Source organism: Filicampus tigris, chromosome 20, assembly GCF_054856515.1.
Source record: "Filicampus tigris isolate MCC_2025a chromosome 20, RoL_Ftig_1.0, whole genome shotgun sequence".
Taxonomy (NCBI): Eukaryota; Metazoa; Chordata; class Actinopteri; order Syngnathiformes; family Syngnathidae; genus Filicampus; species Filicampus tigris.
Window position 1 is genome coordinate 6,536,041 of NC_141236.1, and position 14,810 is coordinate 6,550,850.

The 14,810-nt window shown below is 40.1% G+C and overlaps 1 protein-coding gene across 6 annotated transcripts in view; it reads right to left on the reverse strand.

The window, feature by feature from the left end:
* The window catches only part of rngtt (RNA guanylyltransferase and 5'-phosphatase), an 89,290-nt gene that overhangs the window by 19,034 nt on the left and 55,446 nt on the right, over positions 1-14,810 (reverse strand). For all 6 annotated transcript variants that reach the window (XM_086019788.1, XM_086019789.1, XM_086019790.1 and 3 more), the window contains 2 exons: positions 10,237-10,337; positions 5,674-5,740 (listed from right to left, as the gene is read on the reverse strand). In XM_086019788.1, coding sequence (XP_085875914.1) covers positions 5,674-5,740; positions 10,237-10,337 — 168 coding nt within the window. The remainder of the gene's footprint in view (positions 1-5,673; positions 5,741-10,236; positions 10,338-14,810) is intronic.

A 14,810-nucleotide genomic window follows, 5' to 3' on the forward strand; every position in this document is an offset into this window, starting at 1 on the left:
GGATGTTGTACACTTTACGATACAAATGACAAAAAGTGATGAGCAGTGTCTTTTAGTTGAACAAACTGAATCATCTTACCGTGGACTCGCAACCCAATAATATATTGGGTCACACCAACCCAACTATTCCATTTTTTTTTTTTCAACATACTATTTTTTTCATATGGACAAGCATCTTAAGGAAGGCAGCTCCTCCTACACTATATGAATATAAGAAAACAAACTGAACCCCACAGCAGCAAGCACTTGGAAATAGTGGGAAGGAAAGACTCCCTAGATTGAAGAAACCTCAAACAGAACCGAGGCCCTGTGGGGGCAACGATGCTTTCCGAGAGCTCTGCACAGCATGCTGGCAGACAAGTGAAGGGCAGTACAAGCGGGCTACAGGCTGAGCCTCTTCCTGCTGGTGCAGGTCGACGTGTTGGCTGCCACTTTTTCTACAACACCTGGTGCTTAATCTGTCCAAATCTGTCTGTTCTGGCGGCGCATGTGTGCTAATAAATATCAGAGAGCTTGGCAGGAGACTTTTGGGGGATCTACTGTTGCATTACAGCAGATCACAAAAGCTTTGTGCTTTACACGCTGTATATTCTGCGTAGATGGGGACTCGAGTCATTGTGACCTGGACTCTAATCGAATGGAGCCCCTCTATTTAAATTTAACTGGAAAAATTGCGACATGAAAGGCCATTTTCAATTTTACATGTTCAATTTGAAAGGAACATAAAATCAATTCATTACAGAATGATAGCGCAAGCTGGGAATGGGACTGTCGTGATTGGAGAATGAGACTGTCAATCAGTCAAACCCCTCCCTCAATACCAAAGTACGCCTTTTCATATAAGGTAGTGTAATGTCAGAGGAAGACTTTGAGCTGTAAAAACTACAGGTGTGATGTACATTGGACAGAAACCCAAACTTTTGAACGTCATTTGACATTAGATAGTGTTAGATAAATTGGCCAAAAATGTTATTATTATAATTGCTGTTTTTTTTTTTTTTTTAATGAAGACCAGACACATTCCGGACTGCATTGATCAGGTGACCTTTGACCTCACTCGCCCAGGACAAAATGACTTGACACTAGCTTGACACTTGAAGGTTAAAACGACTTGAGACTTGCTCAAGAATCGCATGTGACTTGATCCCATCTTTGATATTCCGATTTAGAGAAAATAGACAAACATCACAGCCAGATGCTGCTATTTTATTGGACATTTCAGGGAATTCTTCTGTTCCCAAAACCCATAAAACCCCAATTAAACTATTTAGCCTAGAAATTTGATGTGCAAATTTCTCAGAGAAAGTTATCGTTGACTTTCCGGCACAATAAAAGCATCCTTAACATTTTCTAGTTGTGTCTGGTGACCAAAACAATAGCCTACTTGTGTACGTCTATCCAGTCACTTTTGTGAAATCCTGCAGTGTGGCGGGTAAAAAAAAAAATGACATGCTTGTTCACCTTCAGTGACAAAAAAATAACACCTGCCTGTCACGTTGCAAGACCATCTTTATCTGTCTGCTGCTTAATGTGGATGAACTCATTGGAGTGTCACTCACTCTCAGAGAAAAAAAGAGCACAGTCCTGCCTGAACTCTGCGTTGGCATGCATAACTATTAGAAACATTTCCTGTCAACAATATTGACGTAAGCATAACAGCTTTAAAATGAAGACACAATTATCTCAAACTCTTAAAATTGGGGCGGGGGGATGGGATTAAGTAGTTGAGATGAGTTTATGCATCATTGACACAGCCAGTTACGCATTACCGTTCACTGTCTTAATTGCACAAAGATGCAACAGCAAATGCATTAACAAGGTCTAATTAATGATGTTGGGCTGGCATTATGTTGCTCTACTGCACATTCAAAAGAGGCATCATATTTCAGAGGAGAGTTTAGCACCGGGATTTACTTTTTATCGGGCTGCACATGGAAATTCAAAGAGAGGATTATAATACTGGAAATAGCGGAATAGAATTTGTATGACTTGTTATTCTTAGCATTGCATTTCACTGTAATGATCAATGTTAATGGCAATTATTGATTTGGAGAAATGATATGGTTTTTAGCTTCATAATGAGGCACACAGGGTTCATTTAGAACATCTACTTGGGGAAATAAATATGGTTCATTACTTAATAAGCAACACTAGTGTGATTGAATGGGCTGGATTTGCAATACTTTGGGGACATCAGGCTCAACGAAACCATTTTTGGTGCCTTTGGCCCCTTAATTGGGTAGTGGGTGTCTACAGCGCAATGTTTAGCCTCAAGAAGTCTGGCATGAATAATTTATCAACTGTTTGCTTCGGCTGGGCGCAAACTCACAATGTATTGTTTTGATTGCCGTTGGATCGTTGCTGTTGGGTCAGCATGTACCAAAAACAATTTTGGTGAACCTCATTAGAAAAGGTGTTCAATCATGACGGAGGTCTGCGCCCTACTAAGTGCTATTTTAGTGCCGTTCCATTTCGATTCATTTTTTGCAATCTACATGGAAAGTCGTCATTTCAGCTAACTCCAGGCAATGAAGAAAGTGCGATAATGCTTGCGCTTCATTGAACTTAGATGGACTTGGATGGGCTATGCCTGCAATTGCTTCATTTGCGCCATTGGATCAACTGATACACATCTTAGGGAAACTATTGTACATTAGTGGTTACAAAAATAGTGCGTTGCATGCTGGAAACAATATCTGCTTAGTGTAGTGAACATTTGCCCAAGTTAAGGTACCAGGGGAAAAAAAAAAAATAAACAGTTGACAGTAAGAAAGGCAGACTGTTGTTCAAGTCCTCATTTACTCATTACACATTTACTCAATCGCTAAGGAAGTCTGCCTAAGTGAGGCATTAATCAATGAGGAAAAAACAATGAATGGTATTTTCGGCAGTCTGCAGGCCAGGCTGACATTGTCAGACTCTCGTCGCTTCATCAGAAGGAACTAGTCCAATGATAAGATGCTTTTATCCCCATTTTTAGTGACAGGGTCTGTCAGACAACTCTAAAATGATCAATGATTAATGAGCTGCACTCATCGGCCACATATCGTCGAAATTCCACTAAAATGGGCTTTAGAAAATGACTCGATTTCATCTCAAGACTTTTAGAGGCTGCGTATCAGGGAATGGAGTAGAAATGAAGGAGGAGAAGGGGTATAAATAATTAGCGGGACTAATTATTTACACACGTTTCAAGAGGCTCGTTAGCATGAGTGAGACATTGCATGTCGAAAGTACGACCGAGATGGTAGTAAATCAGCTCTACCAGGACCATCATATTTCATATTTTCTCCTTTTGTGGCCAGGGGGCACTTACTGAAATGCGGAAGGGTCCAGGTGTCTAAAAGACATAAGGCATTATTTATTACATAAATTAATGTGATTATGAAGGCTAGAATATCAGATGTTTCATAAACTGTATACGTTGCACCCACCTCACTTTAAATTTGTGTGTGGTTCTGTTTAAAATTGAATTTGCTATTAAGGCACCATAATCGGTATAATTAATTCAAAAAACAATCAATACAAAAGGATGTTTTCAGCAGCAGCCTAGGTGGTAGGAAACTGAGGCCACATTGATTTATAAATATGGATGGGCATAACTAACACTGGGGAGTGAGCACAGAGGCGACTTGGAAGCTAATGACTGTCTACATAATGTAAGATCCCCTTTATGCCGTTTGAATATCCATGTGTGATCAGTAGTGTTTATGGAGTGAGGGATGAGAAAAGGAGGCATATATTCAAATGGAGGCATCTATTTTAGGATATAAGGTAGTCTGAAGAAATCAGATGCTTCAATGTCCTGTGCTGCCATGCTACTGAATTAGCATAATCCATGCCTTGATTTACTTGAAAACATCCTCAAACAACAAGAGCATGAAAGCCAACAAAAATTTTGTGTGGCAACCTTTTTTCTCCTCCAAACACATAACTGCCAATTGCAGATTCTTGGAAATCAGGCATACAGTGACGGAGAATGTCTCAACCATGACTATAACTCATTCAGGCTTACATAAAGATTTAGAGTTACAAAATGAGTTTTTATTCAATAGATTTTAGAATTTAATTCGAAGATTAAATTACATAAATTTACTTAAAGTTACTAAGATTTTGGTCATGTGGTCTCCAACACAACCTCATCAGGATAATTCCACCCTGACAAGGGGTTAACGCTAGTTCAAATGCAGAAGAAATAAATGTGTCACTGTCACTGGAGGTCAAAGGGCGAACGCTGCAAAATGAACCCAAACTGTACATCTCGAGACAATGACGCTCCATTGTTTGATGGAGGATTTCACATGCAGGCATTTAAGGTTGAAGACTTTAAGTTAATAAGCAGTAACTAAACACATACAGGAATCTAAAATTATATGACATAAACATATAGTAAGATCAGTATTCAGAAGATGCCATGAAAGGGAAAAATGTAACAATCGTGTAAAGGTAACCATTTGAATTCAGAGCATGTTCTCTGATGTTAGATTCAAATCCATCAAAAAGAAATGCCACCAATGTCATTTAGGCCTTTAGGGAAATTAAGTAAGCTACTATGCGTTCCTCCAGGAATTTGATGACAAGCATATTTCTAAAAATAGCAAAAGGCTGCTTTAATAAGGAAATATTACAGGCAGGAATTCATTAGTGGTTGACAAGTTGGCATCTTGAGAAGGTTGAGCTAAGCGAAATGGGATCCGATAATAATAAAAACAAGTTAATTGAAAAAGAAGATGGCAGGTGTCATAAAAAGCTCAATGAAATGTCTGGTTCTTTCTGCAGCTAGTGTGAAACAATCCCCAAGTCACTGCTTTGGAAATTGATATGAGACAAAATGGAATTTGCCAAGTGATTCAATGGCTATAAATCATTTAGGATGAAATGGCGACTACATTGACTCACTCTGCTTAGGTCCTTGAAATCTAAACTTTGCTAGTGAATACTGTAATTGTAGTTTGTGAGAACAAAATAATGCAAAAATGATAAATCAAAATCATGGATACATTGAGGGAAAGAATCTAACTATCCTGCTGCTGTTTTTTTATTCATTCGAGTGAGGACGGGCGAGTACTGATACCAGGTATGGGTATCGGGCCGATACCAGCCTTATTTTTAGGTATCCGGTACTTCTGGAGGCTGCAGATACCAACCATCAGAGCATATTGTACGTGTATTGTCATAGAGGAATGTTTTACTGGCACTCAAGTCTGAGTGTGACGTATGAACTCTACGTAGGGGGTGCACATGCTTGAAAGCACGTCATGTGTGCGTGCGGAGAATATGTGGCCGGATAATGAGCTTAAAAACTCAACTGTTAAGCAGTCAGTCACTAAAGCCCAGTTAGGCAGTGTATCAACATCATTGTTACCTCGCTGTTGGCCTGTCGCATTTGTATTTGAAGGGAGTTGGACACTTGGACGCCGTAGCGGAGACAACAGGTTAGCTTAGCGCTAGCTAGCTGGTATGACACAATGTAGATGGATTTACTGACAAAGGGAAAAAAAAAGCCCTGGATTCAGGTTGAAGTAAGGTATTTTAAACTAAAAAGGACGCATTTTCCACAACAAATTGATTAAAAGGCAGTTTAATATCCTGCATGATGCTTCTATTTTTAACAGTCTACATTAAACAGGATCACCAGCTGCGGAATTCATTAAAAGCAACACATTCTCTCACCTTCATCTTTGCAAAGGGCCTCTCGTAGTTGCCGACATAAAGCAAGCCGACAGTCTGAGGCAGCAGCCTGCAAAGACAAAATGGACCAGAGTTAACACCGTGCAAAGGATCCAGCATAAGAGTATCTCGAGTGGTGCGAAGGCATCATCGCGCTGCTTCCATTTTGCAGCTCGTAACAGAATGGCAGGAATGTGATATTGCACCGCCGTGAGCCCTTCTGTCTCTGCGCGCGGCTTGGGGTGCGGGGAAAAAAACGACATTACGTCCACGATCCAAGGCCGAGGCTATGATAAAATGGGATGAAATTGTACAGAATCGAAAATAAGATTCCACGCATTACGTCTAAAGTGAGACTGTGAGCACAGTTCGTTCACACCTTCGTGGGTTTTATTTGCATCTGCGTGTGTGCAATGAAAGTGTCTGTGCAGTATTCCTGTCTCATCCCAGAGATGAAGCCCAACAGATGTCTTAATCACACACTGCTCCACTCCTCACTACCCTCCCGTACCCCCCCCCCCTCCCTCCCTCCCAAAATGAGCCTGTTGTTATTTGCAGACACTCAAGCTCTATTAGGATCGCCTATTCAAGAGCAGGCTCCTGTTTTATTTTAGTTAACCATCCATGGAGCGGAAACAAAGGGGGCTATTGTTACTAACTGATAGCTCAAACTACAGTGCGGCTCTTGTGAATCTCATTCAGGGACCGAGAAGAAATAGGAGACTCCAGGCTGTCACTCCGGCCTCCTTCTGTGTAATAATAGCCAACATGGAGAGGAAGGAAGGACATTAAAAGAGCCAAATAGTCCTGCTGCAGTAATGGAGCCATGCATCTGTCCTTTCTTGTCATGGCTCTATTAATACGACTGACTAACAAATCTGCTCCAAAAAGAATAGAAAAAAACCCGGAGAATTTTATTGCACGTCAACGAACACATCACCACTTTGCCACAGTGTTAGGGTTAAATAAATGCATTACACACTGCAACCTTTAAAAAAACAGATTGGAATCTAATGTAAAATTCTCGAAATGCCAAAAGAAGAGGAAGAACAATAACTTTCTATGAACCAATAGAAAATAAATAAAAGAGGGAAATAAAATACTGGCGGGGGGGGGGGGGAAAGCAACCTCAAACTTGAAGGAAAGCATACATTACATTCTATGACAAATGTGTTCTCCTTATCGCAAGACAACAGGAGTGCATTTCCTTATGCACCCAGCAGATACGTATTATCTGGGCGAGAAGAAAGTTATGCTCGGAAAACACAAAATACAACAATTTATTCTCTGTGCATCATGTAGTTGAAAGGCCGAAGCCCGGACTCAACCTCAGCACTGTGAGGTGGAGGTGCTAACTCCTTGTCCACGCGGCCATCATTTTTTGTGGCCCCAGTGCGGCATAATGTGAGACCTGCGGTCACATTATTTGCGAGGTTAAATTGAAGCACATTTCAAATGTTCAAGATTCATTGCTAAGCCTTTCTTTCAAAGATCCATTTTACAAACATTGGATTGCATTGGTTAACTGCAATATTCAGGGTTCAGATGCTCTCCCCAAGGTCAGATTGAAGCAAGAATGTTTAAGATATACATATTTTCAAGTCTTCTTTCGCTGCACATTGAATGCCTAGAAAATGTATTCAAAATGAATATTTCATAACATTCCAGGGTAAAATACAGGAAAATACACAATTTTAATGTCATTTTATGACATCTCCATCTAACAAGGGAGTCTTTAGTCATACAGATTTTTAGTTAAATAAATAATTCAAATCACATTGTTGAAGATGAAAACATATTGTTAAAGGTAAGTCAACCCAAGCATATTTTTTTTAAGAATATGTTCTATGCAGGCCCACTAGTTGAAACAAGGCAATGTGATTAATATGAAATATGAGTTTAGCAGCAAAATCCATCCATTTTTAGCCATCTCTGGGGGCGGCCATTTTGACACTTCTGTCGACTGATGTCATTGTCAGTCGACAGAAGTGACAAAACGGCCACCCCCTGAGATGGCGAAAAACGGGTGGATTTATCTGCTTAACTCATATTCCACAAACACAATATTAATCAGAATGCCGTTTTTCAACTATTGGGCCTGCATAGAACATATTCTTGAAAAAATATGTTCCCCTTGAAAAACATCAGATTCATATTCAAGCATATTTAGCAATTAAGCAGCTCTAAGAACCCTGTGGATGATGATGAGAGAAAAGGCAAGGTCAGCGGCCTTAAACGGAATTTAAAGCTTTCAACTTCAAGAATTAAAAAAGGCTTGTTGTTAACTTTGATGAGGTTATGCAGAATCAAGAGGTAAGGAATGCTGGGTGGATCCGTTACACAACTACGGATTGAGATGCTGTAATGTCACTGGAGTCCCGCCACAATCAAGAAAATGGTAACAAGAAGCCTCTCATGGGCCAAGTTCAACAGAACCACTTTCCAATTCTGGGAAGTTGAAAACACTGCACACCTGTTGCATGACGACGCAACTGTTAGTCATGGCCTCCACAGACACAATTTATCCATCGTTTAAGCGGTCCGAGTGACACTTGGGGATTGCTGAAGTTTGTATAGTGGCTGCTTTGCATTTTCTTCGCTTCCACCTCTCCTTTCCTCCTGCCATACAACGACAATAACAGCCTGCCTTTGTGCTCGTGTACAGAGACGGTGATAAAACCTGCGAGGCGAAGACGTGCTCAAGGATTGATTGTGTGGGCTGATGAATACACCACAGTTACCTCCTTGTGCGTCTGTCCGTCTCTCTCTTTAGCTCAGATGGAAACTGAGGAGAGACTTGAAAATCCAAGATGGAGCGAGGTCTGCTGAGGGCCTCTGCCAATTAATTCCTCTTTTGGCCGAAGTATCACGACTCTCTCAAATGGCAACTCCAATCATGCTCTGTGCTCTGCCGCACACAAGATTCGACTTTGATGCAGCTAGAGTGGTTGTGAACCTCCCAATCAGAACTGGGCCGGTCAGTGAGGTCACCCGGCTCTCAGAGGACGGGGGCTGCGTGACCATCAAGTCTGCCGTGATGGGATTGTATGAGTGGACTCGCACACATTGTGCCACAGCCAGGCACAGAGCACGGTGACCAGACACACAGCAGAACAAAAAGTACAGCCTCGCAAGCTCTTTTGTGTGAGTGTGGCTAGTCGCAGCTGGACTTTCAGCGCACTATTTAACACAATAAGATGCCAACGTTTGCTAATTATAATGTCGCGCCAAAAGTACAAATGGCAAATGACGCTGTTGGCCCAAAAAGGACAGTTGGGTGATTGCTAGGGCTGTGCAATTAATGGAAATTCAATTACAATTATTACACTCCACGATGACAAAATTGGCATAATCGTAAAAAAATGATTATTAATATAAATTTATATCCAACGCCCTATATTTTTTTACACAAGGAAATCATACTTGAATTCATACATTTGCACCTTTTTCCAAAAAAATGTTATAATAACATATTTTATAAATTTGGTTTGGCCAAAAACGAACTTACACAACTATAGTGTTTCAAAGAAATGTATTTGTCATTATATATTTTTTACGTGTAAACATTTTCTTGTTTTATACCAAAAAAAAGAAATCATCGTTTTGAATAATCATGATTTCAATTATGACCAAAAATAATCGGGATTAATATTTTTTTCATAATCGAGCAGCCCTAGTGACCGCAATGTCACAATGCAGCCAGGAATAAGGCATCAATCTACCGGTAATTGAGTTGTTGCCTCAATGACACATTAAGAAGACAGTCACAGTAGATATGGTATGAATTTCATTCCATTTCTCCATTGTGCCCCAATTGATGTTGACCCTTCACAAAAAAAAAAAAGTAACTTTCTCAAGCCACTGTAATATAGATTATTGAAAAAAATTCCAACTTCCAGTGAAGTACTGCAAAAATATTAATGACAACTACTGGACGTCAACTCATCTTTTCATCAAGTATCAACTTGAAGACAAAAATACATTAAAAAAATAATTAAAAAAATCTAAAGTCATGCAACCCTTGTAAGTGAACGATAAAACCTGAAACTCATTTTCAGGTTATTTCAATGGAATTACATCTTCCACTTCCAATTTACAACCTTCCTACTAATGCATACAAGAAACATGGAAAGCCACTAATTACCTGCTAGGGAATGATTGCCTTTTACAGCACAAAGAAATACTTTTTAAGAGCAGGCGGGGGACAGAAAGATAAGCACCGGTGCATCTGAATAATTCATGTTACAAAGGATGATGACCACAAAATGAGAGAAAACGTGAAGGGCAGCCACGCACTTTGCACTTAAAGCCTCTAAAGGCAAATCTTCGGGAAGAATATGGTAAAAGGAAAGAATTCTGGACTCTATCGCAGTGTTTCCAGAAGAAGAAATTGCTCCCCAAGGCAATGGGAAAGGAAGGGGGGGGGGGGGGGGGGAGTGTGAGAAAACGACAGAGGAAAGATTGTCAGCTCATTTCTTGTCGATGTAAGGCACCTTTTTGACTGTGAATCACAAAGTGACATTACCATATATATACACCATTGCAAGAGTTTAGAGTTTAGCATACCCTTCTCCTCCGACTTTTGTGATCTTGAGGCGAAAGTCCACCGAATTGAGGTTTGGGGGCTTCCACTTCAGGATGTCGTCACATCTTCCGGGCTTGTATCTCTGCGGACATGACAACATTGAAACGTGATTGGATGAATATACAGTGGGTATAAAACGTCTACATGAAATGACTTTTTTGGGGGCGGGGGGGTATGAATAAATGCAACCAAGCTATTTCATTTTATGACTTTTTATAACCTTTGCATCTTAAATGATTTATTTTTCATCTTTTCGAGAGGGGAAGTAAAAATTAATTGCCTCTTACAAGTGAGACTTGGTTTTGTTCATAATTAGCTAATTATGTTGAGCGTGTACACAATGTGCAACACATTATCTAAGTAGTTTATTTTACTAAGCCTCTGAATTCATTTTCCCCCCCACAATTGAGTTGTTTAGGTTACATACAGGGCACATTCATGGTGGAAAAAGTTTGCAAAGGATTTATCACGGTTTCATTTTTTTTTTCCGTCATCCACTGTACAGTCAAAGTGTTTTAATGAAGCAGGATTACAATATGCCACTATGTGTCTTTGTCAAGCCCGTACGCCTGCAGACTTGGCTGAGCAATCTGTGAGCAGAATTTCTAAGTAGAAGAACAGACTTGTTGGTCTGTCTGGTCAGTTCCACTTCATTTTAAATGGTAAACAAAAGCTGCTACATTTGTGCAAGCGCTCCACCTAAAACATGGACTACTATAAAACTGCACGGTCGGATCAGATTATAATACAAAAATTGAACATCCTTTCAGTCATCTTAAGTGTACTTCAGCACAGTACAGCCGGCTTGCCTACACCTCGTTGATTATTTGTGTGCGCGTGACATTTAGGGGGTTATGACGCGCGGTGGAATATGAGAAATGTAAAGCCATTGTGGGCGGAGGCGGGAACAGGCGACCAGATTCTGTCACTGTAAGGTTGCCCGGTAACAAAAGAACACTGAGGAAAGATGTCTGGAAAACAGACAGCATTCCTCGGGAGATCCTGCGCCGTTACGTCACACGATGAAATACGGCTTCGCCTATGTGTTGGGTGTCATAATTGCATAAATCACAAGAGGAAGGCAAGACAGCAGGCTGATGCTTGTCAAATGTGAAAACTGCAGCAAAATCTTGAATCCTCACCCAAACGCACACATGTATCTGCATGTACAGTTTATTACCGTGTATACAGTATATATATTGTATACACACACACACGTATACATGCCGGGGACATTCTAAATCGCATTTAGATACTGAAAGTCAAAGACGTTTAAAGAGAGAGTGGGTGCGGCACGAGTTCTCCGAGGATTTTAAAGATCAGGAAATAGCACGGTTAATAAATGCTATAAACCTCTTAAGTGTAAAGATGCAAACTCTAATTAAAAAAGACAATGGCCATAGATGACGGTTGACACCTCTCCATTTTGAGCAGCATTTGATGGCAGTAAAATCTGTTTTATTTAAAATAATGGATTGAGCTTCACACTCTAATCGACACTAACTAATTTGAGCGACTTTACAATTAAGACTTATGTCAGTGCTGTTTTGTTGCTTGAACAGTAATTCCCAACCAGGGTGCTGTGTCAGACTACTTCGCTGCGAGAGATCAACAGGAATGCAGTGGAAAACGATCCAATTTCACGTAATTTCCCTGCAAATGTATGTATATTAAATACAAATATCTTTGATCTTTTAACTAGGCCAGAGGTTGTGGAAGAAAAACAATGTCCTTTCATTTAATTTTTTTTAATTTAGTGTCAGTAGTATTTTTAGTCCGGTTGAAATATTGTGAGCAACATTTGGTTCTAAGTGGAATCAATCACTTTGAAGTCGATGCTCATGTTGACGATTATATCGAAGAACACTGCTTCCCACTCCCACGTTTTGGAGGAAAATAAAAGATGTACTCATCCACGGTTTCTTCAAAAGATACATGCCCTCTAACTAACTCTGTCAAAAATCCTTTGTAGAGTTTGCTGCTGGTTTCAAAGGGACATTAACACCGCCTCCACAGCAACAGCAGCTCCATCATGGAAAAAGATGGATAGCCCGCACTCGTAACACCTTCACTTTACATCAATAATGTTAGCTTCAGGTTTTTTTTTCTCCAAAATTGGACATAAGTGTTTTTCACAGGACAGCGACGATATATTATTGCAGAGTAAATGATGTGTCGAGTGTTGTTTCTGGAATTTCAAAAATGTTTACACAAGCGAAAAAGCTCCCCGACACACCTGTTATTTGCCTCTGACTGTGTGTTATTTAAAGAGGAAATCAACCCAAACAGATTTTTTCCAGAATATGTTCCCAGCAGGCCCACTAGTTGAAACACGGCTTTCTGATTAATTTGCGTTTGTGGAATATAAATTAAGCAGCAAAATGCACTTGTTTTTAGCCATGTCCGGGGGCGGCCATTTTGTCTTCTGTCGACTGAAAATGACATCACAACCGCTCACAACGACCAACCACGGCTGACCTGTTTTATGAATCTGAGCCGTGATGGGTCGTTGTGAGCGGTTGTGATGTCATTTTCAGTCGGCAGAGGACAAAATGGCCGCCCCCAGAGATAGCTAAAAACGAGCGGATTAAGATTTATTCCACAAACGCAATATTTATCAGAATGCCCTGTTTCAACTAGTGGACTCGCATAGAACAAAAAATGTTTGCGTTGACATCCGCTTTAAAAAAAAATAGCGGCACAAAAGCTAGGTTTGATACATCACATTGCGCATGTATATTTATCTATTTACATTTACTCCTCTCAGAATGCGCAAAATGAACAGGCAGTTTTGCCCGTTTGACAGACACAGACAATGCTGCATGCGCCCAGTTCGTACATCAGCTTCCACATTTGTTTGCCTGAGCAATTAATTTTGAGAGTTTTTCCTTGAATAAACCTTCATTAAATCTAAGTATGTATGCATAGCTTACACCGTCTACTTCCTTGACAATCAAACTGGTATAAATGGTTTTGTAACCTTTCGCAGAGAGCAGTCTGCGATGAATAAATCCGAGCTACAACAACAACAACAACAACAATCTGATGAAACCCAATCAGACACCCGATTAAACACATGACTGTGAAATGCATTCCCCACCCAGTAGCACTTACATTAGCAATTTCAGCATTGATAATATTGGACTTTACAAAACAAAAGCCGTGTTATTATTGAAGTGAAAACGCGACCTTGGCCTTGCACACTGAACTCAGCCGTACTTCTATCAAAATTATTCCCATGTAATAACGCCAGATTGCATCGAAATTGCCTGCCTGTTCGCTGAGAGGAATGCAAAGGCTGCATCCGTCTGACTGATGATCGTGACGCTGATGCAAAAGGCTTTATAAGTGCCTAAATTTTTCTCTATCTCATTTAAATACTTCAACCGTCTATTTAATGCACTCACATATTTTACGAGTTCATTGCAAGTCAGTGGCACATCAATATTCTTTGAATTACAGTACACACCCCTCTATCATAAAAATGTCCAAACTGTTTATGGTGATAATTAAACCATTAGACGTCATTCACGTTTAACTAGGTCAGTCCATGTAAAAATGTTTGTCTTCCTTCAACATCAAAGAGGTGAAGGGGAAAATCTTGTTGACTGCATCACATTATGATGACTGCTCTCTCTTTGCTGCAGTAGGCCAACTGAATTGTGAACAAATTCAAATTCTGTGTTGCGCCATTGTTCTCAATAACCATGTTTCATAATCGAAACATTGCGATGATGGTCAATTAATTGCGGACGTTTCAAAGCGTGCAATAAGTACTACAACTAACATAATAATCCATTAGTGGATTAATTGAGCTTGGAAAATGCATTTCAAATTGATTGAAATGTTTCATTGATTAATTGCATTTTGAAGCAAGTGAGGCTAAATGGAGCGCCCTACTTGGCTTCAGCAAATAGAGGCTCTGTTGATTCAGTAGAAAAGAGGACATCAGATCAATTAGAAAGAGGTTCCCCTAAAACAGTAATTTGCAACCCTACATATTGAGGCTAATTTTACAGAAGTAGACAACCAGGAGAATTAGCGTCTTTGTCCACCCTGCGTCGCAAAAAGTGCTCCAAAACTCAAGTTTACTTTCTACGTGGACAATCACTTTTCTGTATCAGTTTTCTTTGCTTTTGCTGGAAAGTTTTGAAATGAAAACTGAAGCAGACTTCACAAATGTTGACTGCAGGAGATGCAGCACCGTGTCGGGCTGACAATGCGCTTTCTGCAATTCCCTTTAAACACATTCTCTTTTTTGCTGACAGTGCATCGCTCTTAAAGCAGGTCGTAAAACCCTAATCCCCAAATGCCGAACATTAATAGGCATCTTCATTTTTAAAAATACAAGTAGACATCTGTGCACGGGTGATACAATTGAAATGGGGAAATGAACACAAGCGGTCTTAGCCTTACTCTTCTGTCGGGATTTAAATTCTGAAACAGTTACGGCTGGAAATATTTAGACAGCGATAAATTTGGTAGCTGTTTCAATGGCGCTACCAATGTCAAGTCCAACAAAACCTCAAAGCATTTGAATAAGGGAGGGTCAGTG